General features: G+C 53.5%; 1 protein-coding gene across 1 annotated transcript in view; it reads right to left on the minus strand.

Annotated features, from left to right (window-relative positions):
* IFT172 (intraflagellar transport 172) overlaps positions 1-26,758 on the minus strand; it is a 1,142,656-nt gene that overhangs the window by 415,927 nt on the left and 699,971 nt on the right. The window contains exon 34 of the mRNA XM_078650113.1: positions 23,834-23,943. Coding sequence (XP_078506239.1) covers positions 23,834-23,943 — 110 coding nt within the window. The remainder of the gene's footprint in view (positions 1-23,833; positions 23,944-26,758) is intronic.

Below are 26,758 nucleotides of genomic sequence, written 5' to 3' on the forward strand. Positions count from 1 at the left end.
GTATCATTTTGAGAGACTGTTGTCTGAGTTTGCGCACTACTAGTGGAATGAGTGGGAGAGGCGGAAAAGCTTACGCAAATTTGCCTGACCAGTTCATCCATATTGCATTCCCCTCCGACCTTGGGTGTGGAAACCTGGCGGCGAAGGTTGGCATTTTGTGTTCTCGTGTGTGGCAAACAGATCTATCTGTGGATGCCCCCACATTTGGAAGAATGGCTGAAGAACTTGTGGATGTATCTCCCATTCGTAAATCTGTTGTGACTGTCGACTCAACAGATCTGCTATCTGATTGTGAATTCCTGGAAGGTGCTCTACTGTCAGATGTATGTTTTGAGGAATGGCCCATCTCCAAATGTTCTGTGCAAGATGGGACAGTTGCAGAGAGTGTCCCCCCCCCTGTTTTTGTATATAGTACATGGCTGTCATATTGTCCGTCCGGATCAAGACAGCTTTGTTCTGTACTTGAAATGTTTTGAGTGCTAGGAAAATTGCTAGCAGTTCTAGATGGTTGATATAGAACAGTTGTTGTTGGTTGTTCCATTGGCCTTGTGTGGTATAGTGTAGGAGATGGGCTCCCTATCCTGTGAGGGATGCGTCTGTCATGAGCACTATCTTTGGAACAGGCTCTAGGAACGGCCGTCCCTTTGTCAAATTTTTGGCATTCCACCATTGCAGAGAGCGATATGTACGGCTGTCCACCAACACCAGGTCTGTGAGCTGACCTTGAGCCTGATTCCATTGTTGTGCTAGACATTCTTGTAATAGTCGCCTTTGCAATCTTGCATGTGGCACTATAAAGATGCAAGACGCCATCATTCCTATCAGTCTCATGAACACTTTGGCTTGGAGCGACTGCTGGTGTTGAAAAATGGAGACTAAGGTCTGAATGCTCTGTATCCTGGCTGGACTGGGATATGCTAGAGCTGTAGATGTGTCTATGGTAGCTCCTAGATACTGATGAACGTGCGAAGGCTCTAGGTGCGACTTGGTGTAGTTTATGGTAAACCCTAAATCCTGCAATGTCTGAATTGTTTGATTTGTGTGATAGACACATTGACTGTATGATTTTGCTTTTATGAGCCAATCGTCTAGATAAGGGAAGACATGTATCTGTTGTCTTCTGAGATGTGCCGCTACTACTGCTAAGCACTTTGTGCACACTCGTGGTGCTGTTGTGACCCCGAATGGAAGGACTTTGAATTGATAGTGCTGTCCTTGTATGACAAACCTTAGATACTTCCTGTGAGCAGGATGTATAGGAATGTGAAAGTAGACGTCCTTTAGGTCTAGTGTTGAAAGAAAATCGCCCTGTTGTGGCAGTACTTGCTGCAGAGTGATCATGTGGAAATGATCTGACTGTATGTAATGGTTGAGGGGCCTGAGGTCGAGAATTGGCCTTAGTGTCCCGTTCTTTTTGGGAATTAGGAAGTACAAGGAGTAAACTCCTGTTCCTTGTTCCTCTAAAGGAACTACTCGTATAGCATCCTTTTGTAGAAGTGCTAGAACTTCTTGTTGAAGTTGAGTTATATGGTCTGTGGACATTGGAAGCTGCCTGGGTGGTATGTTTGGGGGGGTTGCTGTGAGTTCTAGGCAGTAGCCATGTTGGATAATTTGTCTTACCCACCTGTCTGTTGTGATGGAACTGCGATAATCTGCCCCCCACAGGGGTGGAATGCTGTGGGGGAGGCAGAGGGAAGTCACTGTTTAGGAGTGGAAGAGGAGCGGTTGTTGTTATTACCTCTACCTCTTCCCTTGTTAATATTTCCCCTGTATCCTCCTCTGAAGTAGCTTTTGTTGGACTAGGTCTGTGTATTTGTTTTAAAAGATGACTTTGTATCTGCGCCGATTTGCTTAGAGCCTCCTCTATAGAAGGAGCGGCGAAAAGAACTTCTAGTCTGTGTGGATTGTAATGCACCCATAGACTTAGCTGTGTCTGTGTCTTTTCTCATCTTTTCTAGTGTGTTGTCTAGTTCCGGCCAGAACAATTGGTTTTGATTGAAGGGCTGGTTCAAGATGGTAGTCTGTACCTCGGTTTTAAAACCTGAAATGCGTAGCCACGCATGTCGTCTGAGTATAACACTGGTATTGACTGCTCTGGATGCTGTGTCAGCTACATCTAGTGCACATTCAATTGAGGCATTGGATATTAACTTGCCTTCCTGTATGAGCTCTGTTGCCTGATCTTTGTACTGATCTGGGAGGTGCTCCATTAGCTTTTCTAGTTGGTCGTAGTGCGCCCTATCATAGCGTGAGAGGAGTGCTTGTGTATTTGCTTTGCGCCATATGTTTGTTGCTTGCGCACCAATCCGTTTCCCTGACGCATCAATAACTTTAGATTCTTTGTCAGGCGGGGGCGTGTCACCAGAATTCTGGGAATTGGCTCTTTTTCGTGCATTAGACACTACTAAAGAGTCTAGTGGCAGATGTCCCTTAATATAGATTGGATCAGATGGTGCTGGTCTGTATTTCTTTTCAATTCTTGGATTTAGTACCCTACAGCGTACCGGGTCTTTAAATATGTCTGGAGCGTGTTTAATGACTCCTTTGATCATAGGTAATATTTGTGTAGACCTTTGTGACTGCTCAAATGTATCCAGTAAAAAATCCTCATCAATGGCATCAGAGTGCATTGAAACCCGTGGTAAAGGGCTGCCCTATTCAATAAATGATTAAACCCAATACTATCCTCTGGAGGGGAAGGTAAGGAATCTGCAGCTAGAAGTCTCTATCAGATGTAGCATGCGCAGAGTGAGGAAGCAGGTAGATGAGATGGCGTTGATCTGAGATTTTCTGGTGAGCATATTGTCAAAGATGATTCCGAGGTTTCTTGCATGGTTGAAGGAAGTAGGTTTGGGTCCTAGGTCTGATGATGCCCCCCAAGAGTGCTTCCATATGTTGCTGCTGTTGCCAAAGATCAGTACTTCTGTCTTGTCTGTGTTCAGCTTCAGACAGTTATTCTTCATTGAGTCGGTGACATTTGTCATACATTTGTGGAAGTTGGTTCTGGTGGTGGTGGGATCATCAGTGAGGAAGTTGGGTGTCATCTGCATAGGAAATTATGTTGAGAACTTGGGATCTGATGATGTTGGCCAGCAGGGTCATATATGCGTTGAAGAGTGTATGGCTGTGGAATGAGCCCTGGGGGACACAGCAGATGATCTCCTTGGGTTCAGAGGTGAAAGGTGAGCAGTGGGAGGTGAGGAAGGAGGTGATCCACGTGAGTGCGTCTCCATGGATGCAGATATGGTAGAGTCTTTCGATCAGTGTGTGATGGGATATGATGTCAAAGGCTACCGAGAGGTCGAGGAGGATCAAAGCTGCTGTATCTCCTCAGTCGAGGAGGGCTCGGAAGTTGTCAGTGGTTGCGATCAGGGCAGTTTCAGTGCTGTGATTGCTGCGGAAGCCAGATTGGGAGGCGTTAAGTAGCTGGTTCTACTCCAGGTGTGTTATGAGTTGATTGTTGATGATCTCTTCCAGTACCTTTGCTGGGAATGGGAGCAGGGAGATTGGCAGGTAGTTTTTGAATTTGTGGGCATCGGCTGAGAATTTTTTGTCTAGTGGTGTGACTTTGGCGTGTTTCCAGGCATCAGTAAATGTTGTAGTGGTGATAGAGGGGTCGAGTAGGGTGGTTTCCGAAGTTGACGATTGTTAGAAAGGCGACCCCGGGGGAGGCAGAAGATGTCTGACTGACCACCCCTAGGTCCACCTCTCCGTCAAGAAGCAGCCGAGCGTTACTGAGAGGCCTCCTGGGTGAGGGCCCTCTCCTAGGATCGCACAGCAGAGTAACCACACACTACAAATGGACACCACACCAGAGGTCGAGTTCGTAAACTTTATCAGGAAATAAAGGCCGCTGGTTCCCAGCGATATGTACAAGTAGACCGAGGGGTCTGTAAAGTCTCGAAAAGGGGGGTCAGGGAAGCGGGACAGTCTCGGTTGGGGTGTATGAAGGGATACCCTACGCACAGCTCTCAATCCTCGAGCCGGGGGTTCCGAGAAGTTGAGCCGCGGCAGCGCCAGCAGGCTCTCAAGATGGTTCGGCAAAGGTGGGCCGCGGCAGCGCCAGCAGGCTTCCAAGATGGTTCGGCAAAGGTGGGCCGCGGCAGCGCCAGCAGGCTCTCAAGATGGTTCGGCAAAGGTGGGCCAGCACCCAGGGATGCCGGGGGCGATCGATACCAGGCGTCCGGGGACGGTTGGAGGGTCATCGAAACTCCCCTCCTCCGGGATCTGTCGAGTGGCCACTCGACCACCTGGGTAGATCTTGGCGCCTCGATGTCTGGGCTTCGCTGGGCCTGGGCCGGGGCCGGAGCCACGTGGTCGTGACGTGGTGGGCCCAAGATGGAGTCGGGCGCGGCCTCGTGCTTAGGTCGTGAGGGGCCCACGATGGGGCCAGGCCGGCAGGGGGGGGTCCGGGATGGTGACCGGACCAGCAATGTTGGGGCGTGCAGTGTCGGGCAAAAGGGCCGCCCGATGCTGGGTGGAGGGCCGATGTCGTCCTGGGCCCGCCATGCGGGAGGGGTAAGACCACGCCATGAGGCCGGGTCCAACACGCGTCCCCCCCAGCTGAAGGCAGGGGAGAGTCACCCATCTTCTTGGGGATTCTCCTCGCCGAGACGGAAGAATCTGGAGAGGCCGTCAGCATTGGCGTGGTCGTTGCCGGGGCGATGCTCCACAGTGAAGTCCATCCCTTGCAGGGAGATGAACCATCGCAACAGTTTCGGGTTTTCTCCCCGCATCTGCATCAACCACCGCAGGGGCCGGTGGTCGGTCTGGACCCGGAAGTGGGTGCCGAAGAGGTAGGGCCGGAGCTTCTTTAGGGCCCACACGACGGCGAAGGCTTCCCTCTCGATGGTGCTCCAGCGCTGTTCTCTGGCTAGCAGCCGCCGGCTGATGAAGGCAACGGGGAGGTCGATTCCCTCAGAGTTCACTTGGGAGAGGACCGCCCCAATGCCGTGCTCCGAGGCATCGGTTTGGACCACAAACTCTCGGCTGTAGTCGGGGGCCTGGAGCACAGGGGCGGTGCACATGGCAGTCTTTAGAGTCTCGAAGGCTGCTTGGCACTCTGGGGTCCAGCACACCTTCTGGGGTAGCTTCTTGGAGGTCAGTTATGTGAGGGGCCCCACAATGCTTCCATAGTCTTTGATGAAGCGCCGATAGTATCCTGCGAGCCCCAGGAAGGCTCGGACGGCTGTTTGGGTGATTGGGGGCTCCCAGGCCCGGATGGCGTCAATCTTTGGCTGGAGGGGAGCCACCCGGCCGCTTCCCACCTGGTGTCCCAGATACGTCACGGACCCTTGGCCGATCTGGCACTTGCTGGCCTTTATTGTTAGTCCGGCCCGTCGGAGGGCCGACAGGACCTCCCGGAGGTGGGTCAGGTGTGCATCCCAGTGGAGGCTGTACACCGCAATGTCGTCTAGGTAGGCGGCGCTGAACTCTCCTAGCCCGGCCAGCACTCTATTCACGAGTCTCTGGAAGGTGGCCGGGGCGTTTTTCATGCCGAAGGGCATCACCTTGAAATGGTAGTGGCCATCAGGGGTCGAGAAGGCTGATTGCTCTTGCGCTCCAGGGGTGAGGCCGATCTGCCAATACCCGGCCGTGAGATCGAAGGTGCTGAGATACTTCGCAGCCCCCAGGCGATCGATCAGTTCATCCGCCCGGGGGATGGGATGGGCGTCGGTCCTGGTGACGGCATTCAGCCCCCGGTAGTCAACACAGAACCGGAGCTCCGGGGGCATGCCGGGGGCGGGGGCTTTAGGGACCAGGACAACTGGGTTGGCCCACGGACTGTCGGAGGGTTCGACTACCCCCAGCGCTAGCATCTTGGCCACCTCGGACTGGATGCAGGCCCGAACTCGGTCGGGCACTCGGAAAGCTCGGTGTCTTACAGGCGGGCTGTCTCCGGTGTCTACATCGTGGACACACCACCGGGTGACTCCGGGGGTGAGGGAAAACAGATCTGCAAACTGCCCCAGCAGCTGCCGGCAGTCATGGTGCTGCTCCGGGGTCAGGGTGGAGGAGAGCATGACCCCTTCGATGGAGCCGTCCTTCTCAGTGGTGCTCATGAGATCTGGCAACGGTTCGGAGTCGTCTTCAGCTCCTTCATCGGTCGCTAACAGCAGACTTAGTTCAGTGCGGGCAAAGTGCGGCTTGAGCCGGTTAGCGTGTAGAACCCGGAGGGGGTTTCTGGGGGACTCCATGTCCACCAGATAGGTGACGGGGCTCTTGCGCTCCACCACTCTGAAGGGCCCCGTCCACTTGTCTTGGAGGGCACAAGGTTCAACCGGGGCCATGACCCAGACCTGCTGGCCCGGTTCGAATTCGATGGACGAGGCGTTCTGGTCATACCAGCGTTTCATCTCCTCCTGACTGGCTTCAAGGTTGGCTTCGGCAAGTTCCCGGAACTTCCGAGTCTGGTTGCGGAGGGTCAGGAGGTACTGGTAGACATCTGGTGGAGCACCTCGGACAGCCGTCTCCCAGCCTTCTTTGACCAGGCTGAGGGGGCCTCGGACCGGGTGCCCATACAATAGTTCGAAGGGGCTGAACCCCAGGGACTTCTGGGGTACTTCGCAATAGGCAAACAGGAGGCAAGGCAGCAGAACATCCCATTTGCGTCGTAGTGGCTCCTCGAGGCCCTTGAACATTCCCTTCAGTGTTCGGTTAAACCGCTCCACAAGTCCATTTCCTTGGGGGTGATACGGGGTGGTAAACTTATATGTGACCCCGCACTGTTGCCACAGGGATCGCATATACTTGGAAATAAAGTTTGTGCCCCGATCACTCACAACTTCTCGGGGGAAGCCGACTCTGGAGAAGATCCCCATTAGGGCTCGGCCTACTACGGGGCCGTGATGGTACGGAGGGGGATGGCTTCCGGATAGCGGGTGGCATGGTCCACAGCACGAGGATGAAGCGGTGCCCTTGAGGGGTGCGGGGGTCCAGGGGCCCCATGATGTCTATCCCCACTCGCTCGAAGGGGGTGGTGACCACGGGAAACGGCTGGAGCGGGGCTTTGACTTTCCCCCCGCTCTTCCCGCTGGCTTGACAGGTCGGGCAGGATCTGCAGTGATTGTGCACATCGTTGCGCATTTTCGGCCAGTAGAAATGAGTCACCAGGCGGCTGTAAGTTTTGTCCTGCCCCAGGTGCCCGGCGAGGGGCACATCATGTGCTAAGTTCAAGAGGAAGTCTCGAAATCGGAGGGGAACGACCAGCACCCGGCTGGCCCCTAGTTCGGCCATCTTCTGTTCACTGTAGAGAAGGTCGTTGTCCCAATAGACCCAGTGGGACCCCGCCGGGTCTCCAGCGGCTTGAGTGGCGGCTTGCCGTCGAATCCCCTCGAGGGAGGGACAGGTGCTCTGTTCTTGTCGGAATTGTTCGCGGGTGGGGCCACCTTCTTGGCGCCACTGAGCTAGTTCCGGCAGGTGGCCGAGCTCGGTGATTTCCTCATGGCTGGGCCCCTGGGGGCCGGGTTCAGGGTCGGTGTCCTCGGAGACGGCGGTCGGTGGAGGTGCGGGACACTCCGGCTCCTCGATCGGGGCTTTCTCCATTGGGGGGGAGGCGCGGGCGGACATGGAGCGGGTGGTAGCACAAACCCACTCGGGAAGGCCTAGCATCCCCAGATGCTCTCTCCGCTCTACGCCGGCCCAGAGGGAACTTTCCCGGTCGTTCCCGAGGAGGCAGTCCACGGGGGCATCGTCTCGGACAGTCACTTTCAGCATGCCCGACACCCCTCCCCACTCGAAGGGTATGCGGGCCATCTGGCACAAACTTTCAGAGTTGTCCGCCGACCGCACTGGGCACAAGACGTTGGGGAGAATTTGTTCGGGGGTCACCAAGTGGCAGCGGACCGCCGTCACGCTGGCTCCAGTATCCCGGAGGGCTTCGGCCCGGCGTCCATTGATGGTGACCCATTGGCGGTATTTCTGGGTGTTACCTGGGATCGGGTCTCGGGGATCATGTCTCGATCACCCAGGCATGCTAAGATCATGGCTGCAGGCTCCCACTCGGCCTGCTCGGTGTCGTCGCCCTCTTCTTCGCCTCCCTCTGCACTCAGGGCGGCGGCCGCGATCTGGCGGCTCGGGGGACCGGTGGTGCCGGGTCGCTGGTTCATCGGGCAGAGAGGGTCGTTCGCATAATGGCCCTGTCGCTGGCATCTGTGGCACATAACATTCGGGCGGGGCCCGGGCCTGGCTGGGGGGCCTCCCCTCCAACCCAGGGATGGCGACGGGGAGGTAGGGGATGACCCCGCGGGGGTGTCTCGGCCCCTGCTCTGGCCTCCTCCGCCGCCTCGGGGTCGGTGGTTCCCCGGGGATCCCCGGCCGTAGTCTCCCATCGGACTCCGGGGAACTCCGTTGCTCACCCATCTATCCGCCTCGACAGCGAGTTTTCGTGGATCTGTCAATTTGCTGTCGAGGAGGTGTTGCCGGAGTTCGACGAAGCAATTATTGGAAAGATGCTCCCATAGGATGAGGTCGACCAACTGCTGGTAGGTGGTGACCTGGCAGCCTCTGATCCACCCTTCGAAGGCTCTGCTGTAAAAGTTCACGTACTCCACCCAAGTGGTACCGGGGATTTTTTTCCAGTCTCGAAATCGCTGCCGGTACATTTCGGGGGTGAGTCCGTAGCGAGTGAGGAGGGCGGTCTTCATGTGTTCGTACGAGGTCATCTCGGCATCGGGGAGCTCTAGCAGGGCGTCTCTCCCCTCGTTGATGAACTTTCCCCATAAGCCGGCGCCCCAGTCTTTGAGGGGTACTCGATGGGCGGTCATGGCGACCTCGTAGGCTTTGAACCACTGTTGGATGTCGTCGTTCTTATAGTATTCTTTGACGACCTCCTTGGGTATGTGCACCTTCGTGTCCACCGGCGGGGGTGAGGTCTTACCCCCGGCGGTGCCGGCTTCTGTTGTCTTGGCCTTGATTTCCAGTTCTTTGAGGCCGCGCTCATGCTCGAGCATGAGTTTCTTTCCTTCGAGGTCTCGTTGTCTTCGCCTTTCCTCTAGGTCTCCTTCTAGCCGTCGTTGCTCGAGGGCTAATTTCCTTTCTGCCAGCTGTATCTCTCCTTCTTGTCGGAGTCGAGCGAGCTCCAACTCGTGGAGCCGGTTCCTCTCTTGTTCTCGGGCGTCTCCGTGGGGGAGGCCCGTGGCCAGGTTTGCGGGTCTTTCCCCCGCTGGGTTCGCGTCGGTCTCTGGGCGCCCGTTCGGGCCCGGGTTATCTTCATTCTGGGGCGGCGCGTTATCGGCGTCCGCCCAGGCTTGCAGGGCTGATTTAAAGTCCTCTTTGGTGTTGAGGCCCGTGGTAGCGATGCCTAGGTCCTTGCAGAATTGTTTTAATTCCTTGTGGCTGTAATCTTCCATCTTTTCTTTCTGGAATTCCGCTGTCGGTCTGGTTTCCTGAGTAGTCATGGTCGCGGTGTGTTTTTCTCGGTAGTGAGCGAATTACTCTCTTGTACGATCTGCGTCGGCTCGGATCCCGTCGCCTGCCACCAATGTTAGAAAGGCGACCCCGGGGAGGCAGAAGATGTCTGACTGACCACCCCTAGGTCCACCTCTCCGTCAAGAAGCAGCCGAGCGTTACTGAGAGGCCTCCTGGGTGAGGGCCCTCTCCTAGGATCGCACAGCAGAGTAACCACACACTACAAATGGACACCACACCAGAGGTCGAGTTCGTAAACTTTATCAAGAAATAAAGGCCGCTGGTTCCCAGCGATATGTACAAGTAGACCGAGGGGTCTGTAAAGTCTCGAAAAGGGGGGTCAGGGAAGCGGGACAGTCTCGGTTGGGGTGTATGAAGGGATACCCTGCGCACAGCTCTCAATCCTCGAGCCGGGTGTTCCGAGAGGTTGAGCCGCGGCAGCGCCAGCAGGCTCTCAAGATGGTTCGGCAAAGGTGGGCCGCGGCAGCGCCAGCAGGCTCTCAAGATGGTTCGGCAAAAGGGTGGGCCGCGGCAGCGCCAGCAGGCTCCCAAGATGGTTCGGCAAAGGTGGGCCGCGGCAGCGCCAGCAGGCTCTCAAGATGGTTCGGCAAAGGTGGGCCGCGGCAGCGCCAGCAGGCTCTCAAGATGGTTTGGCAAAGGTGGGCCGCGGCAGCGCCAGCAGGCTCCCAAGATGGTTCGGCAAAGGTGGGCCGCGGCAGCGCCAGCAGGCTCTCAAGATGGTTCGGCAAAGGTGGGCCACGGCAGCGCCAGCAGGCTCTCAAGTTGGTTCGGCAAAGGTGGGCCGCGGCAGCGCCAGCAGGCTCTCAAGTTCTCTTCAGGTTCCAGGAAATGAGTTCTTCTGGGGTCGGCCGTGACAGCGTCAGCAGGGCTTTCCAGTCCAGGATACAACTCCCGTCCCACTCCGGGGCTGGCCCAGATATAGGACTGGAGTCCTTTGATGTCCGGACCCTCGCGCCTGGGGGTCAGAGGGGCTGGGAAGATGGTGTCCAGACACCCAGCAGGGGGGTGGGGCCAGCACCCAGGGATGCCGGGGGCGATCGATACCAGGCGTCCGGGGACGGTTGGAGGGTCATCGAAACTCCCCTCCTCCGGGATCTGTCGAGTGGCCACTCGACCACCTGGGTAGATCTTGGCGCCTCGATGTCTGGGCTTCGCTGGGCCTGGGCCGGGGCCCGAGCCACGTGGTCGTGACGTGGTGGGCCCAAGATGGAGTCGGGCGCGGCCTCGTGCTTAGGTCGTGAGGGGCCCACGATGGGGCCAGGCCGGCAGGGGGGGGTCCGGGATGGTGACCGGACCAGCAATGTTGGGGCGTGCAGTGTCGGGCAAAACGGCCGCCCGATGCTGGGTGGAGGGCCGATGTCGTCCTGGGCCCGCCATGCGGGAGGGGTAGGACCACGCCATGAGGCCGGGTCCAACAACGATGTGGTGCAGACATGGGTCTGGGAGGGGAAACATCCTTTACAACGAAACTTTTACCACGCAGTGCTGTTACAACGCAAGTATTACAACAAAAACCTTTACAACGCATTACACTTGGGGGCGCTCTAGGATAGGGAATAGTTTTAATTTACTATCCAACACCTTCCCTAGTGCCCACGGGGACTGGAGTTGGAATAGTAAATTAAACTATTCACTATCCAGCACCCCCAAGTGTAATGCGTTGTAAAGGTTTGCGTTGTAATACTTGCGTTGTAACAGCATGCGTGGTAAAAGCATGCGTTGTAACATCATACATCCGTCTGGGAGAGCTACTGAGTGGTCGGATTTCATGGTAGAGGTGGTGTCCTGGGTGGAGAGGATGTTCTAGGTGATCAATGTGTGATTCGTGTCAGTTACAGTTGTGGCGTATCTGTCGAGGAAGTCCGTAGGTGTGTGTTGGGGTTCGGAGTTTTTGTATATGCTTGCAATCTTGGAAGAAGTGGACAAGGTTGTTACACAGCTCCTGTGAGGGTGTAATGTTGTTTTCGCTGGCAGTCGGGTTGGAGAATTCCTCAACGATGTTTAATAGTTCCTTGGTGTTGAAGGGCTGTCTTCTTTGTTGCTTTCAGCTGGAGGTGGTAGAGGTTGAGGGAGGTCTTGAAGGCTGCCCTGTCGGAGGTGTCCTTGCTGGTGCACCACCTCCTCTCCATCTGTTAGCAGTCTCGTTTTGCTGTTCAGAGTTCTTGGGTGTACCAACTGGCTTTTTTTTAGGATTTTCTCTGGATGCTGCTCTTGATGGGGACAATGCTGTCTGCTGCAGTTGGTGAGCCAGGCATTGAAATTTTCACTCCCTGTTTGAGGTTGATGGCAGTAGCAGGGTTGGAGGTGTTGAGGACGCTTGCACAGCCGGTCACTGAGATTTTGTTCCACCTCTAGTGGGGGGTGTTGGTCATCTTGGGGGTGTTGGTGCAGAGGCTGGAGATGCTGAAGTGGACGATAGAGTGATCGGTCCATGTGAGAGAGCTCACATGGACTATTCACATCCTGGCTGTATTTGATGTGGTTGTTAGAGGTGAAAACTGGGTCCGGCGTTTGTCCTGCGGTGTGTGTAGGGTCATGGAAGATCAGGGTCAATACGAGGCTGCTCATACTGTCGTGGAGGTGCGCTGTTTTTGTCACTGGGGCCGTCGATGTGGAAATTTAGGTCGCTCAGGAAGATGTAGTCCTTGGAGTCTAAGTCTAGGGGCGCAATGAAGTCAGCGAGAGGTGTTTCAGAAGCTGGAGTGCGGCCTGGAGTTCAGTATGGTCAGAAAACCTTTGTAGAACTACTTGTCATATGTTCTTTGTTTTGAGAGAAATTATCATAAGACCAGACTTTCTTTCCTCACACCTCCCTTTTCCCACACCTTCATTTGCTAACTTATCACTCCTATAATCTTGCCCCTGACATCTCTCACCCCTCCCTGGAACCGCAGCCCCGCAAGGGAATAGCCCCATGGACCACTAGCAAATGGTCCCCTAGCTTCACCCAGGTACCGACGAGCCCATGGATGATGCCGTACAACACCACACTACCCCCTGTATTCCTGCCCCCTCCTATCTGAAGTCTACACCACCTATGGCAAAAGCACATCCCCTCCAGTGATAACAGCAGCCAAGGTGGTGTGGGATACCTTTCATCACTTGTCATATCTTATCTTCATAGATGGACATTGACACGCATCCCATGCAGACATCCTCATACACCTGTGAACGGCCTCAGCTTCAGCCTCAGCTTCAGCCTCATAAACAACATCATAGTCCTTAGCGCTCACTACAACTCAGGGTTATTCCCCTCCTACCCCCGGACAGGGGATATTTACCACCTGAGATATCCCCACCTACACTCCTCCACACTATGGGCACACACCCCCCTTAACCCACTTCCTCCCCTCCCCCTTCCCGCTACCCTTTCTATAATCGCTCCTGTTTATGAGAAGCACTTGCTATTCATGTTATTATTGTCTTTTGGCCACTGTATTTGTGCGGATTATGCTACTTAATAAAGAATTTCAACACAAAAATAAAAAAGACGAGAGAAGATGGCGGAAGTATTGTGACAGGACTGTCCATCCTGTAAGGAGTCCTTCAGACAAGTGACATTCAGATTAGAGTTTAATGTTAAAACACTATCTGTGGTCCCTCTCAGGTTCAGTGTGGGAGGGTTCCAGGCTCTATTGTCATGCCCGGCCCAAGTAAGCCAACCCTCGGAGTAGTGAATCACTAATGGTGAGATTGGGACCTAGGATGCCTATTACTCTCTATTAGTCAACAGGATCCAAATAGCACTGCTTCGAAGGGCTCCCTGCTGCTCAATGGCTGCAGGTCAGAATGCTCAATACTGAATGGATGGTGTTTTGAGTGTCCAGGGAGAGTACACTTTAAACAAGCATGGTGTTGGGAAGGAAAGGATTCTCAACCTGAGATAAGATGCATTTGGGGTTACCCAAGAAGCTCTGAGAGCAGAAGAAGCCTCTACCATCCTCAGAAAAAGAACATATGCCACTGAAGATGCAGGGTACAAGTTAGGATTCATGTATGGGTGCTGGCCAAACGCCAGATAGTGATACACTGGTTGACGGCATACGCTCCTACAGTAGCAAAATGGAGTCATAACATGACAGAATGTGCACTGTCAAATGAGGTGTGACTGAGAAAGTTCAGGACCGACTACAGGTCGGAGGAAGACCTAGGGTGTTGGGTCGACATGTTGCACACATTGGTGGGCGGACATGCAGAGGACAGCGATGCAGACAAAGGTACGGAGCACTGGCAAAACCAGGTGGAGTAGAACAGCTGCAGAACCTCTTCTGGGGTTGAACACTAGCAGCGACGGCCCAGGCTCGTAAAGCTGGGGGATAACAGAATCGAGATGGGTGGGACAATGGGGACAGCTACATAGAGGGACACTATATTGGGACAATGTCGATGGAACTCGATGGGCAATGTTTAATGATCAATTTGATGGGTGCATATAAGGTGCGGGTACCAGCAGTAGGGCATTTTCTGTTGTGACACTTAGAGTACTTAAAATATATATATATTTTTTTGAAGGATTCATGAAGCGGCCCATGGATCAGTAGAATTGTCTCTCCAAGGGAGGTTAAAAGCACTAGACCCCCACATGATCTTAGAGGGGATTAAGAGGTTTGAGATAATTAGACCCTCACTTATTATTTTATTTATTTATTTATTTAAAAAGTTATGTATAGAGCGAACATGACCCAAGCGGGCATCAGAGAGCTTTACATGAAGGTTTTTTTTTAAATATATTTTTATTGCAGAATCAGGAAGAAAAAACATCCAACAAACCAACCCGTACACCAACAGTCCCCATCACACAGTGCAATAATAATACAGTACACAGCCGATCGGCCCACATCCCGGAGGCTGGGCGGCGTATCAATAAGTCAGGACACTGGGGGTACCTCGGTGCATGCCCTATTCGGGACACAGGTCAAGTATAACATTTCTTATCCGCTTTTATCCCACAACAACCAACCCACAGTCTCCATCAGAGCTCAGGCCACTCTAATGTCATGTCACTAAAGCATCATAAGTACTATCCTGGGCCAGTCAGTTCTGGGAGGTTGCCGCTAGTTGGCATACCACTCCCCCATACAACTCCCTCCCAGTGCCCCCCCCCCCCCCCCCAACTGCTGCTAATGCGGGATCCACCACCCCCGTACTGCTCCCGGGTGACAACTATCAGGAAGCTTCGATAAGCAAGCAGCCACACGGAACCCTTGGGCGAAACTAAGCAGTGTCCTCGCCTTCGGTGAGATAGTCCCTCAATGCCTGCACCACCAACTCCCAGGACCGCGCCAGTTCCAAGCACTTCTCGTTGCCAGCCCTAGTCGCCTGGCGCATTCGTAACACACTCTCACAGCTCGACCACCTCACCAATTCATTCTTCCACCTCCGTATGGACGGCCCTTCTTTAGACTTCCAATGCCACGTGATCTCACGCTGCGCCAGTATCAGTCCCAACCCAATGAATTTGCTCGTGACCTTGGTCTTTTTGGTATGAGGGAACCAAAGAAGTAGGCATGCAGCCATGTCAAAATCTACCTCCCGATCCGTGACTGCATTCAAGAGGTCCCCTATCTCAGACCAGTAGTCCCCCAATTTCGGGCAACCCCACAGCATGTGGTCAAGATCCACCTCAGGCTCTAGACATCGCGGGCACATGGCATCAAGCACCTGGAAATGTCGCCGCAGCCTCTCCGGGGTCAAATACGCCCTATGGAGCACAAAATAATGCACCTGTTGGAATCTCGCATTCCTCGTCCCCTTCCAGGTCCTGTGGAGCACCTGACCCCATACCGAGTCCGGGATTTGCCTGCCAATGCTGGTCTCCCAACGCGACTTCAGTTCAGCCAACGGGGCCAGACCCTCATTTAACATCCTATTGTGGAGGCAGGTCACCGCCTTAACGGTGCCCGCGGCCATCACTACATATTGGCACACCGTCGTCACCTCCGGCTCCGTCAATCCGCCCCCCCAATGCCTCTGCAGGGCCGCAATAACCGCCGCGTGCAACAGGAAGGTACCACTCGGCAGGCCGAACTGCTCCTGCAAGGCTTGGAACGGGGCTAGCGCCCCGTCCACATAAAGGTCACCTACCATCTGCAGTCCCAGGTCCTCCCACTCTAACAATTGGGACCAATCACCCCCGTGCGGTAAGGCAGTGAGCATTCCCAGCGGAATCTCCGGCGCGTACGGTCGGCGCTTCCCAGCCCTCTTCAGGTGCCTGTTCCAACATAACCTGAGCGTCCATTCCTCCATCGTGAGGTCCCTACTGGCCAGTTTCTGTTGCATCACGATGGATGACAAGACGTACCTCCGAATGCCAACCTCCCGGCCATCGTCAGGTCCCCTGAACTCTCTGGCCACGTTCTGCGTCAGGACCTGGAGCTGCGCTGCCAGATAGTATAGCTCATAGTCGGGGACTGCCACCCCACCTTCACACTTGGGTCTCATCAGGGTGGTCAGTGCCACCCGTCTGCGGCCCCGGCCCCAGAGAAAGCCGGTCACCAACGTCCTCAGCTCCCGAAAGACACCCTGCGGGATCCACACCGGCAGTGTTCTAAAATAATAGAGGAGCCTCGGGAGTGCCACCATTTTCAACAGCGCCACACGGCCCAATACAGATAGCGGGAGAGAGGCCCAAAAGTCCATGCTGCCTCGTAGCGCCCTAATGCAGCGCCCCACATTCCCTTCAAGGAGGTCCGCCGTGTCATGGTATATACGCACTCCTAAATAAACAAAACAAGAGGGCTCCCACACTACCGGCCTCGTGAGCTGTGGGCAGAGCGTGGTCTTCCGCAGCGGAAACACACAAGTTTTAGTCCAGTTCACCCTGAGGCCTGAGAGCCTCCCGAACCTGTCCAGCATGTCCACCGCACCCTCAAGAGCCCTCCCAGAGTCTGCCAGATACAGTAACAAGTCGTCGGCATACAACGAAATATAATGCGAGTCAAGCCCCAGCGCAATCCCCTCAAAAACAATTCCCTGCCTCGCCTGCGCCGCCAGCGGTTCCATTGCTAGAGCAAAGAGCAGAGGAGACAGCGAGCAGCCCTGCCTCGTGCCCCTGCAGACCGGATAAACCGAGGACACCAAGGTCCCCAACCGCACCCTCGCCTTAGCCGAAGAATAGAGCACTTTCGTCCAGCCCCGGAACCCCTCCCCAACTCCGAACTTCAACAGCACACCATCCAAAAAATCCCATTCCAAACTATCAAACGCCTTTTCAATATCAACCGTCAACACTACCGGGCCTGGGTCTGCCAGGGCAGCACCATCAATAACCCCAATCAGCCGGCGGACGTTCATCGAAGTGCTCCTCGAGGGAATGAATCCCGCCTGATCCCTATGCACCAAAGAGGTCATCAGTGGGAGGAGCCGGGTGGCCAGGATGCGGCTCAAGATCTTATAATCTACAGTCAGCATAGACAACGGACGGAAGGAAGAAACATCCAATGCATCCCTGCCCGGCTTCAGCAGGGGCACAACCAGCGCCTCCGTCATAGAGTCAGGCAGCCGCCCCAATTGTTCCGCTTCCGCATAAACAACCTGCAGTCTGGGAGCCAACACTTCCATAAATTTGGCGTAGAACTCGATCGGCAACCCATCCACCCCAGGAGTTTTGTTCCGCGCCATATGACTAATCGCCCCTCTGATTTCCGCTAGAGTTACAGGGCCCCCCAGATCCCGCGCGTCCTCCTCATCTAGTACCGGTAGAGGGATCTGAGCCAAATAATCGCCTATGTCCGCGGCATCCACTTCGAGGTGGCTGGTGTATAGGCTCGCGTAGTAGGACTGAAAGCGCCCCAGGACCATCGATTGCGAATAAACCACCTCCCCATCCTCCTGGCACACACTCATAACCGGACATCCTCTAGGGTTCGGATCAACCAACTTCGCAAGGAGCGTGCCCACTTTATCTCGTTCGTCATGCACTTTCACCGCATACAACTTATAATCATAGCACCGCAGTCTCTCTGTCTCTGTCGCCACCGCCTCCTTTGCACGCAACAGGCTAGCCTGCAGCTCCGGCCGCTCGGGCCGCCGCCGTTCCACCCCTCTCAGCACTGCCTCCGCCTTCGCGAGGTCATTCAGCACCGTACCTCTCACAGTCAGAAACCGACCCATACACACCCCCCTCACCACCACTTTCATCGCGTCCCATTCATTCGCTCTAGTCTCCGTCGACCCAGCATTAACCGTGAAGTATTCGTCTATACCCTGTCGGACCGTGTCACAGAACGCCGGATCCTCCAGCGTCTCCGGGCGAAGTCTCCACGAAGGGACCGCCGATCTCGCCAGCTGCCATTGCACAGAAATCAGCAGTGGGTTATGGTCCGAAATGGTCCTAGACAAATATTCAGAGTGAGTCACCGTCAGCGCCAGAGACTCACAACACAGCACTGAATCCAGTCGAACATGCAGATCATGCAGGGCAGAGTGAAAGGAGTAATCTCGAGTTTCGGGGTGCTGCGCCCGCCATACATCCACCAAGCCCCACCTCTCCTGCCAGTCCCGCCTATGAGTTGCAAGTGTGCGCACTGGGGAGTCAGCTAAAGGCGGGTGCGACCTGTCCAACAGCACATCCGAAATAGAGTTAAAATCCCCCGCTAGCAATATCGGGCCCGCCAAATAATACGCCAGTGAGCGCGACAATCCCTCAAAGAAATGTGCTTGATCAGCATTGGGGGTATAGATGTTACACAGCACCACTTCCCTACCACACAGCCTCCCCTCCACCACCACATAACGACCCTCCGGATCAATCTTCTGACTCGTGACCTGGAATGGTGTGCCCGCTCTGATCCATATTAACACCCCTCTGGCGAACGCCGAGTAAGTCGTGCCGAACACCTGACCCCGCCACCTCCTCTGCAACGCCCCACACTCCTGCTGTGTCAGGTGAGTCTCTTGAAGCATCGCTATCTGAACTCCCCGCCTCACCAAGTAGGCATGCACCTTGTGGCGCTTAACCATAGTTCGAATTCCCCGGACATTCCATGTGACACATTTTAAATTAGGTAACGTCCCCATAGAGCATCAATCCCAACAGTGGCGCTCGCCAAGAACTGTGACCCGCATTGCAGCAATTGAACAACCCCTTAGAAACACACCCCATAACTCCCACTCCCCCTCTCCCCAGGACAGGGCCTAATAACCCAGCTTCAGCCCCGTTCCAAACCTCAAACACCCAACACATCACACTAATCTGTGGTCGACACCACAGAAGACCTTAAGGGTCGAAAGAGGGCTATGGGGCCCCGAGCCAGGACGACAGAGCAACCACCCCGCGCCTACAGTCCCATGCTGCTAATGCAGCCCCATACCTGGTAGTCCAAACGAAGTCAGGAGCGTCCAGACCCGATAGAATTTCAGCAACCACGAACTTCATCCATTAAAGATACCATCCGAAGTCTGCGGGGTAACCTCTGGCCCCTGCGCTCCCCCCCCCCTCCAAATCTTCGTTGCCGGTCTTCTCACCTTCACCGTCCTCCTCCGATGCCGAGCCCCTGGAGGCATCATCCCGTTGTGAGCCCGTGATGGTCGCCGTGGCCTCTAACGCACTCTTCCTATCTGCAAGTATTTGCGCCTCACGCTCGGCCCGTTGGCGCCTATTCCTGGAGCGGATGCGCTGCGATTTCCTGACCCTGACCGGCTGCTCACGTTCCCTGGCGGGCCGGTGAGCCCGATCCGTTCCTGCACGATATAGTTCCAGCCAGGACCACGCTTCGTCAGGCGTCTGAAAAAAGTGCGTCCTCTCATCCACGATGATCCGCAGCTTGGCCGGGAAAAGCAAGGAGTATTGAACCCCTTCCTCTCTCAGTTCTTTTTTCACCGGCAGAAAAGAGGCCCTGCTCCTCTGTACCTCCTAGTCCGGAAAGATCGTCACCCTACTGTTATCCACCTGGAAGGGCCCACAATCTCTCGCCCTTTGGATCAGCAGATCTCGGTCTTTATAGTGCAGCAGTCTGGCCACCATCGGTCGAGGTGGTCGGCCCTCCAGAGGAGGCCTCGCGGGCACCCTGTGCGCTCTTTCCAGAGAGAAGAAGGGGGAGAGGCCCTCCGGCGCCACCACCGTGCGGAACCAGTCCTCCAAGTAGGCTATCGCATCGCCTTTCTCAATTTTCTCTGGTAGCCCCACCACCCGCACGTTGTTCCGGCGGTTGCGGCCTTCCGCGTCCTCCGTGCGGCGCTCCAGATTCGTTAGTCGCCGGATAACGTCATCGATTTTATGCTCCGCCGTAACCACCGCCGGCTTCAGCTCCTGGAGCAGCAGGTCATTGGATTTCACACGGTCAGAGAGCTTGGAGTGGTCCGCCCTCAGCAGGCCGAGGCCAGACGCCACCTGCGCAATGTCTTGGCGCAGCTCATCCTTCGTGGCAGTGATCGCGGCCAGGATAGTATCAAGGCGGAGGTTCAGCCTCTGTTCCTGTGTTGAGGCCTCCGTTGGGAAGCCGCCACTCGCATCCTCCAACCCCCGGCTTCCCTTTTCAGACGGTTCGTCGGCGCCATTCCCCTTCGCGGCCATCTTGCGTGCAGGGATCCAGCCTCTCAAGCCGCTCCCTCGGAGAACGGCTAGGCGCACCAGAAACGCTCAGCGGGGTGTCCCAGCCAGCGCGGTCCACCAATTCCCAGGCAAGGGAGAATGCGTGGCGCCAACTGCCCTCACGCCTGGTCAGTCAGCAGCATCCAATTCAAAGGAGCATCCCAATGCCGCCTCAGCCTCTCATAGGGCGTCTGCCAGGCTCCCCAGGGCCAGGGGGAGCAGATTCCGCCGAAGATGGCCGCCAATCAATGAAGAGGGTCCCAGGGCCCGCCGAGCACACTGTCCCCGGCAACACTGGTCACCGCAACACACCAAGCACAGCCCAGCGCTGCGCTAGTAAGTCGGCGCCTCCGTGCCCTCCACCGGGCGGGACCCGCGGCAAGGACCAGACCCACGGTGTGTGCCTCTTGAGCCGGGATGCGTGGGCGTCTTGGGTGGTCCCTCTCTCAATGCCCCAGCCGCTCTCTGCACTTCTCCATGTGCTGTCGGCCCCCACCGCGGGTCGGCCGGCAGGCGAGCGGCCACACAGCACAGCAGTGCCTCCGCCGGTGCAGCGCCCTCTCAGGCGCCGCTCTCGCCTTGATCGAGGGCCCGGGGGGGGGGAGGGGGGCCCTTCCCACCGGCAACACCTCCAAACCTCTCCGCAATCCGGGGCCCGCTCCGACGGGTCACCGCACCATCCACCGCTGCTCGGGGGTGCCGCAGGCGCCCGACGCTGCTCCTGCGTCCCTCACCGCTCCGCCTTCGGAGCTATCTTGCAGTGTGTGCCGCCATCTTGCCTTTGTCTGCTCGCAGGAGGGAGCCGAGCACTACGGCCCCCCGCACACAGCATCCAGGGCTCCGCTCGGGTGCAAACGTTCCCCAGTAGGGCAGCGGCCCCTCCGGTCCTCAGTCCCGGCCACCAGGCGACCCGGGGCAACGTTTAGCAGGATAAAGGATGGGACGCGGCGCGGAGCAACTCGCTCACGCAGCCATCCCGGTCGGCGCCGAAACCACGCCCCAGCTTTACATGAAGGTTGAGGGGGATACAGGTCGATAGCGGAATTTAAGGCAGTCTACATCAGAATCAACAGTGCCATGAGGACAAGCGAACATGGGCCGTGACAGAGGCCGGTAGCAAATACAAGAAGTTACATTAGGAACAGCGATAACACAGTAGGGGCGATACAGGGCCTTAGCAGAGGCCAGTTGATAACACATTACGCTAAAGCGGTCAGGGCGGCGAGGGAGAGAGGCTACTAGTTGAGCGCATTGTTCATCAGTAGTGCCTTCATTTCCCTTTTGAAGGCAAAAGTTGATGTAATCAGTCTTGTTTCAACCGGTATTGAGTTCTAAATTCTTGGGGCAATGCCGGAGAAAGTGCGTTTGTGGGTTTTCAGTTTTTAAAATCTGTTTGGCTTAAGAAGCAGGGTGCTGGTTCTCCTAGAGGTCCGAGCACTACCAGATAGTTCGAGTTTATTTTTCAGGTACAGAGGGTTATTGAAGTGTAGTGCTCTATGGGTCCGCAAGCAATGTTTAACTGGATCCTTGCCTCAAATGGGAGCCAGTTGAGTGATTTCAGGTCCTGCGAGATGTGGTTGGATTTCTTGGAACCAGTGACAAGTCTAGACGTAGCATTCAGAGAAGCTCGAAGTGGGGCTAGGCTGAGTTTAGGGAGACCGCATAGAGTGGCACTGCCATATTCGAGTCTTGAGGTGACAAGTGCTTGCACCGCCGATTTGAAGTCATCTTCTGTGCGGTAAGGATTGAGTTTTCTTAGGATGCTCAGATGGTAGTTTGCTCCTTTGGTCGATGCTCTAATGTGGTCTTGCATGTTTAGCTTCTTATCTAGTACAACACCCAATGATTTAGTGGAGTCAATGATGTGTGGTGTGCAGTTGAGAGCAGTGAGGTTTGTGAGCAAGTTCACCACAGTGCGGGTTTGCCTAGTGGGTGAGAGGAGGAGGAATTCAGTTTAATGTTTTGTGTAGAGTTACGTTGAGCGACTGGATTGCAGTGAGCAGAGTCCAGGAAGTGGTAAGGAGGCAGACTAGTGCTGTCTCTTCCCCAAAACAAAAGTTAAAAAAAAAACAATTTTCCCTTTCTGTGATTTCCGTCTTTGCCTGTGGTTGTTACAGTTTAATATTTGTAGTTTTAACCTGCCTGTGATTGGATATTTTATCACCTGTTTTGTGTTTTAAACTTGTGTTATTTCCTGCCCATGATTGCTTCCCTTTAACGTGTTGAATTGTAGGATTTGCAGTCCAAACTCTGTAGTTTTTCCCTCTCATTGCTGATGACTTTCAGTTTTCCCTCCCAATTTCTCCTTTGCTCTGTGCTAAGACCTGTATGTTAAAACAGTGCACCCCAAGCCACCATTTTGTGTTCACAAACCAGTAAAACCAGCCCCCCTACATCAGAGGGTGCTTCTGTGAGCTGTTTAAACTGTGTTTACTAGGGACTGTGTACTTCGTTTTTTGGCCAGTAGAGGGAGTAAAGTTTTATTCAAACAGTATTGTTAGATTTCAAGTTAGTGAGGCCTTTACCTGCAGAAGTCCCAAGTGTGGATTGAGCCTGTCAGTCTCCTAGGAGATTCTGAACAGGAAAAGCAGCTTCCAACTCCCTGGTCAGCAAACCTTGTCTGAGGATGCTGGGACCTTATATGGTACGATATTGTTTGGTACATGTGTACACTCATTGGTGGTTGTATCTGATGTTTCTATTTGATTAAGGTTAGTGTCCTCATTAGATGGGTATTTGAGTGTTCTGATTGGTTTCTGGGTCTGTGATTCAATCCATGTAGGGTTGGGACTAGGGCTTGGGTTAGGATTTCTATTGGAAGTAGGGACTAGGGTTTCCTGTGTTATTGGTTGTTGGGACTAGGGTGGGACTAGGGCTAGACTTTTAATTGGAAATAGCGATTAGGGCTTCTGGTGTGAATGGTTGTTGGACTGGTTGTGGGACTAAGAGTAGGGTTAGGCTTTCTATTGGAAGTTGGACTTGTGGTGGGAAAACTGGCAGGGCTAGGGCCTCTATTGTACGTAGAGATTAGGGTTTTTGAACTGAGTGGGTGCTTAGACTAGGGCCAAGATTGGCTGTAAGGTCCTGATCTCCTATTGGTTCAAGATTTTTAGGGCTAGTGTTGTGATTGGATAGTGTTAGGGCTAGGGTTCCCATTGGCTCACGGGGTTCCCTGATTACTAGGGCTATAAAAGGCCAGGTTTAGGTCGTTGCTGGAGGTACGGCACTCCTCTCACAGCCGCTCCGGATCTAGGGGCCGTTCGCGGGACCGCTTGCATAACCGGAGTCGTCGCTCCTTGGGCTCTAAGTCTTCGCCTTCAGATTCCAGTAAGCGACACCATAAAAAGAAGTCGAAGAAGCGTGTTCGCTCTCTGACGTCCCATTCTTTTGACACTTATGGTTTTAGGTACTAAGAGGGTATTAGAGGGTATCTCAAGCTGTCTCCAATTGATAGTTCAACAATTGATGAATGCAGACACCCTCTCAGCTCCTTCTTCTGAAGTGGCAGAATTCATGTCCCTTTGAGTCTCAGTGCCATAAGTAATCCAAGAGACCCTGTGCATTGTGTTGTATATTTTATCTTGCTGAAATCTATAACCTGAGGTTGCAGGGGGATATTATGATGTTGTAGGTAAGCACGTATATTAGAAGGCCCATTCCATCCGCGGCTAAGCGGCGAGTGTGGAGACTGAAGTATGTGGGACATGTAGCTGGTGATTAGTGGCTAATCTCATAGGCAGGGCTGATCTGTTTGATGGTAATGCCTTTTGGGCATCTATGTTTGCCAGGTATGTGTCAATAAGCTAAGATATAAGGCCCTGTTAGCACAAAAGGAACATTAGCCATCCTCATTACATCTATTCACAGACTTACCTGGTGCCTTTCTTCGTCACCTCTCGTTCATATTCATCCTGCAAGTGCTCCAACTTCCCCGGAATGTACTCCTTGCAGATCCGGATTGCATCACTCCACATGCCAGCTTCCTGCACATCCCAAAAACAGAAGTGTGACTAATAATATGGTCAGTCAGCAGAATATACAAATGCAGCAAGGTAACCCTTACTAGTGCTTTACTATGGAAATAACCAGTGCTGCACGAGAGAAAACGTTGTAACACAGTAACAAATGCCCCAACAAGGCTAATTCCCTGACATGCTTTCCTTCTAATCTGAAGAGTATCACATTTTCTGCTATTTGGCAAGAATTTCCTTACCCCTGTTATTTTTTTAACACTTGCCTTCTTCCTCATTTCACTGTAAAGAACAAGTAACTTACCTTCAGTAACGCTTTTTCTGGTGGATACAATATCTGCCTGTGGATTCCTCACCTTTTGAATACCCCCTGTTCCAGCATTCCACAGGAAATTCTTTCCTAGCTCTCCCCACACCGCGTGACGTCACTGGAGCCATAAAAGGACCTAATCGGCGTGCTGACGTCAGTTCCACCCATTTTTTCCATGCCACCGAGGGAAACGGGCGGACCGACACATTTTCAAATATATACATAGCATATCAAGTATATACACATTTGTACAATCACAAACACATCAATAAATGCAAAGAGAAATTGCATAGGAAAGGAATATGCTACTTACCAGTATGCATCTGTTCTTGGCATGTAGGGCTGCTGACATTCATATCTGTGCATAGATCGCCGCCTAGTGTTGGGTCCGGATGATTGCACTTTGTTGTCTTGGAAGAGACTTCGAAGTATCACGAGATAGGTGACTCCTCCCCTGGACTACAGTGTGCATGGGCATCTTCTCCATCCTCAGATTGTTTTTCGCCATTGTGGCAGAGATGGAGATAGTAAAGTAAGAGATGGTCATGCCAGAGATAATGCTGCAGTTGAGACAGGCACCGGGGAGGAGGGAGGGCGATATGAATGTCAGCAGCCCTACATGCCAAGAACAGATGCATACTGGTAAGTAGCATATTCCGTTCGAGGCATGTGGGCTGCTGAATTCATATCTGTGCATAGACTGTATAGCAGTATCTCCTCTAGCGGTGGTTACCTGTGCCAGCTGCAGCAGTTTGAAAAAGAGTTGTGAGGACAGCCTGGCCTACAGCAGCTTGATGTTTTGCTTGCACGTCTACACAGTAGTGTTTTGTGAAAGTGTGTATAGTGGTCCATGTGGCTGCCTTACAGATGTCTTCAAGAGGAATATTTCCTGGGAAAGCCATGGATGCCCCCATTTTTCTTGTAGAGTGTGCTTTTGGGGGGACGGTTAAAGTGCGTTTTGCCTTTTGATAACATATTTGAATGCATTTAACTATCCATTTGGCGATTCCTGACATTGAAATAGGATTTCCTTTGTGTTGTGGTGCAAAAGCAACAAATAGTTGTTTTGTCTTTCTAAATGATTTAGTTCTATCCACATAATAAAGTAGAGCTCTTTTTACATCTAATGTGTGTAGGGCTCTCTCAGCTACTGACTGTGGATTTTGAAAGAATACTGGCAGTTCTATTGATTGATTGATATGGCAATTGGATACAACCTTAGGCATGAACTTAGGGTTGGTTCTAAGAACCACCCGGTTGGCATGTACCTGAATGAAAGGTTCTTGAATTGTTAGTGCTTGTAATTCGCTTACTCTTCTGAGTGAGGTGATGGCAACTAAGAATGCAACCTTCCACGTTAAGAATTGTAGTTCACATGAGTGTAGAGGTTCGAAAGGAGGTCCCATAAGTCTGGTAAGCACTATATTTAGATTCCAGACTGGGGAAGGGGGGTGTCTTGGAGGGATCACCCTTTTTAAACCCTCCATGAAGGCTTTGATTGCTGTTACTCTAAACAGTGAAAGGTGTTGCCTGATTTGAAGGTATGCTACTATAGCAGCTAGATGTAGTCGTATTGAAGAGTATGCTAAGTTACATCTTTGTAGACGCAGCAGGTAACATATAATGTTTTGTATGGAAAGCGTCTAATGGGTTGATTTGGTTATTGTTGCAGTAAATAACAAATCTCTTCCATTTAGCTGCATAGCACGCTCGTGTGGTTGGTCGTCTTGCCTCCCCAATAATGTTCATGCGGTCTGGGGGCAAGTTAAGGTATCCAAACTCTAAGACCTCAGGAGCCATATTGCTAGGTTCATCTGATTGGGATCTGGGTGTCTGCTTTCTCCATGGTTCTGAGTTAGAAGATGGGGTGCAAGGCACAGTCTTTGATGAGGAACTACTGAAAGTTCTAGGAACGTTGTGTATCACGGTTGTCTCGCCCATGTGGGAGCAAATAGGATTAGCGTGAGTGAGTGTTGCCGCAGTTGGCGAGCCACCAGCGGGATCAGCGGTGCTGGGGGAAAAGCGTACGCAAATCTGCCTGACCAGTTCATCCATATCGCATTGCCCTGTGACAACGGATGTGGAAACCTGGTGGCATAGTACTGGCATTTGGAGTTTTCTTTTGTGGCAAACAGGTCTACCTCTGGGTGACCCCACTGTTCGAAGAATGGCTGGAGAACTTGGGGGTGAATCTCCCATTTGTGTAGTTGTTGGCTGTGCCTGCTGAGCAGGTCGGCAATCTGATTGTCCTTCCCTGGAAGGTGTTCTGCTAGGAGAAAAATGTTTTTTGGAATCGCCCACTTCCATATACTTTGTGCCAGATGGGACAGCTGTGGAGAGTGCGTTCCTCCTTATTTCTGGATATAGTACATTGCGGTCATGTTGTCAACACCGTCTTGCTGTACAAGTATTTCTGAAATGCTTTCAGGGCTAGGAATATCACTAGCAACTCTAGTTGGTTGATATGCAGCTTTTTCTGTTTGTTTGTCCAGAGCCCTTGTACTGTGATTTGAAGGA

Source organism: Lissotriton helveticus, chromosome 6, assembly GCF_964261635.1.
Source record: "Lissotriton helveticus chromosome 6, aLisHel1.1, whole genome shotgun sequence".
NCBI classification, from domain to species: Eukaryota; Metazoa; Chordata; class Amphibia; order Caudata; family Salamandridae; genus Lissotriton; species Lissotriton helveticus.